The sequence below is a fragment of the Pteropus vampyrus genome, unplaced genomic scaffold (assembly GCF_000151845.1).
Source record: "Pteropus vampyrus isolate Shadow unplaced genomic scaffold, Pvam_2.0 Scaffold227, whole genome shotgun sequence".
NCBI lineage: Eukaryota > Metazoa > Chordata > Mammalia > Chiroptera > Pteropodidae > Pteropus > Pteropus vampyrus.
Genome location: NW_011889008.1, coordinates 514,475 through 515,990, shown reverse-complemented (window position 1 = coordinate 515,990; position 1,516 = coordinate 514,475). Strand labels below are relative to the sequence as shown.

At 56.9% G+C, this 1,516-nt stretch overlaps 1 protein-coding gene across 2 annotated transcripts in view; it reads right to left on the bottom strand.

Moving 5' to 3' along the window:
- Window positions 1-1,493, bottom strand: part of OGFOD3 (2-oxoglutarate and iron dependent oxygenase domain containing 3) — a 15,640-nt gene extending 14,147 nt beyond the window's left edge. Inside the window, exons 1-2 of one of the 2 annotated variants that reach the window (XM_011373654.2) lie at window positions 684-1,493; window positions 76-114 (exon numbers count right to left, since the gene is read on the bottom strand). In XM_011373654.2, the coding sequence (XP_011371956.1) occupies window positions 76-114; window positions 684-931 (287 nt within the window). In that variant the 5' untranslated portion in view covers window positions 932-1,493. Of the gene's footprint in view, window positions 1-75 lie in introns of both variants that reach the window. The other variant, XM_023519640.1, reaches the window with a different exon arrangement.
- Window positions 1,494-1,516: the final 23 nt, after the last annotated feature.

Here is a 1,516-nt window from a genome sequence, read left to right as displayed (position 1 = left end):
TCGGCCCCCAGGATGCCCCAGAGCAGGAGAGCGGCTAGCGCAGCGCAGGTGCCCAGGCCAGCGGCTCGCAGCCACTTTCTCCGCAGCTCCCGCAGCGCCCGGGCACTCTTCACGCTGAGGACAGAAAACAGGACCGCGGTGGCCCGACTGTGCCACGTGTGCTGAGAAGGCAGACCACGACGGCCAGGGGCCATGTCCCCAGTTGGTCACAGCCCTAAGCTGTCCCTACACTTACTGTTCTCAGCCTTCATTCAATCCAGAGGCACCCGCCCGGTGGGGAAGACGTGGTGGAAACCGTGCCCCTGTTGGACCAGGCAGGGCTCACTGCGCCCCGCTCACTGAGACCAGAGGGCATGCCCACAGAGAAGCTGTGCGGGGAGCCCTACCAGAGTCTGTGGCACGATTCATGTCGCCTGCATCTGAAAATGATTATCCCACACATGCGACCCCAGCATGTGTGCATGCATGCGTGCACGTGCACACTCACACGAACTAAGTTAGGTGTGAGTCAGACCCACTTAACTGAATACAAGCACAACAGAAAGTGAAACGCTGTCTACACAGCCTGGCATCACGTACATGGGTCACACTGCTTGTGCTGAAGCTGCATGCATGTGTGTCTCTGTGTGTCTGGGTAGAACATACCCGTGCACGTGTGTCTGCATACATGCACGTGTTTGCACCTGTGTGTAACTGAGCAACTGTGCACTCTGCTGTCCAGGAAAGAGTTGGTGGCTGGAGGGTTTGAAGGACTGGCAGAAAATGAGAAAAGACCCCAGGGTACCCCTTCTGGAGATGCTCCTTGTTTTTCAAGTACATAATTAATTCTGGAAAAGCAGGAAGCTTGCCTTCTATTTTTATGTCCCTCAGCACCTCTCACTGCTATACAAATAATTCCAATTGAACAAGTCTCGAGGTGGGTACAGCTCATTCAGACTATGTTGGGTGGCCACATGATCATTTTAAACAGAGATCATAGATACCTGGTGGGGTCTGCCCAGCCCACAAAGCTCCCCACCCCTAGAGCTGCTGTCCGGCCTCTAGCCACCTGGCCCTGTGATTAGACTGGGTGGACACCTGACGCCAGTGTGTCCATCATTTCTCTTCCCCAAGCATTCAGAATCGGGCAGGGAGACTGCCAGCCATTTGCATCGGAAGGCGGCTGAAACCCTAACCTGCGGGGGCACAGCCGTGGGCAACAGTTCTCCTGGGACAGCCTGGCTGCTCAGGCAGCAAGGGGGCGGGGAGCGGGAGGCCCTGAGGGAGACAGCAGAAGAAACAGCCTCTCGGCCAGATTTGGATGCGACACTTCCCTCAGGGTCGCCACAAATTAAGGCTCCCCCCCCCCCCCCCCCCCCCCCCCCCGTTCGAGGCAAGCTGCTAAAAACAGAAGGAGGCTGCGTTTTCAGTTCCTGGAGCAAGGTCCATGGCCTCTGGGGCAAGCACCAAAAAGCGGTGATTTTTCTTGCGGTGACCAAAATACGCCCGGCTCCGAAAGCTTTTGCAGAATCCCCTC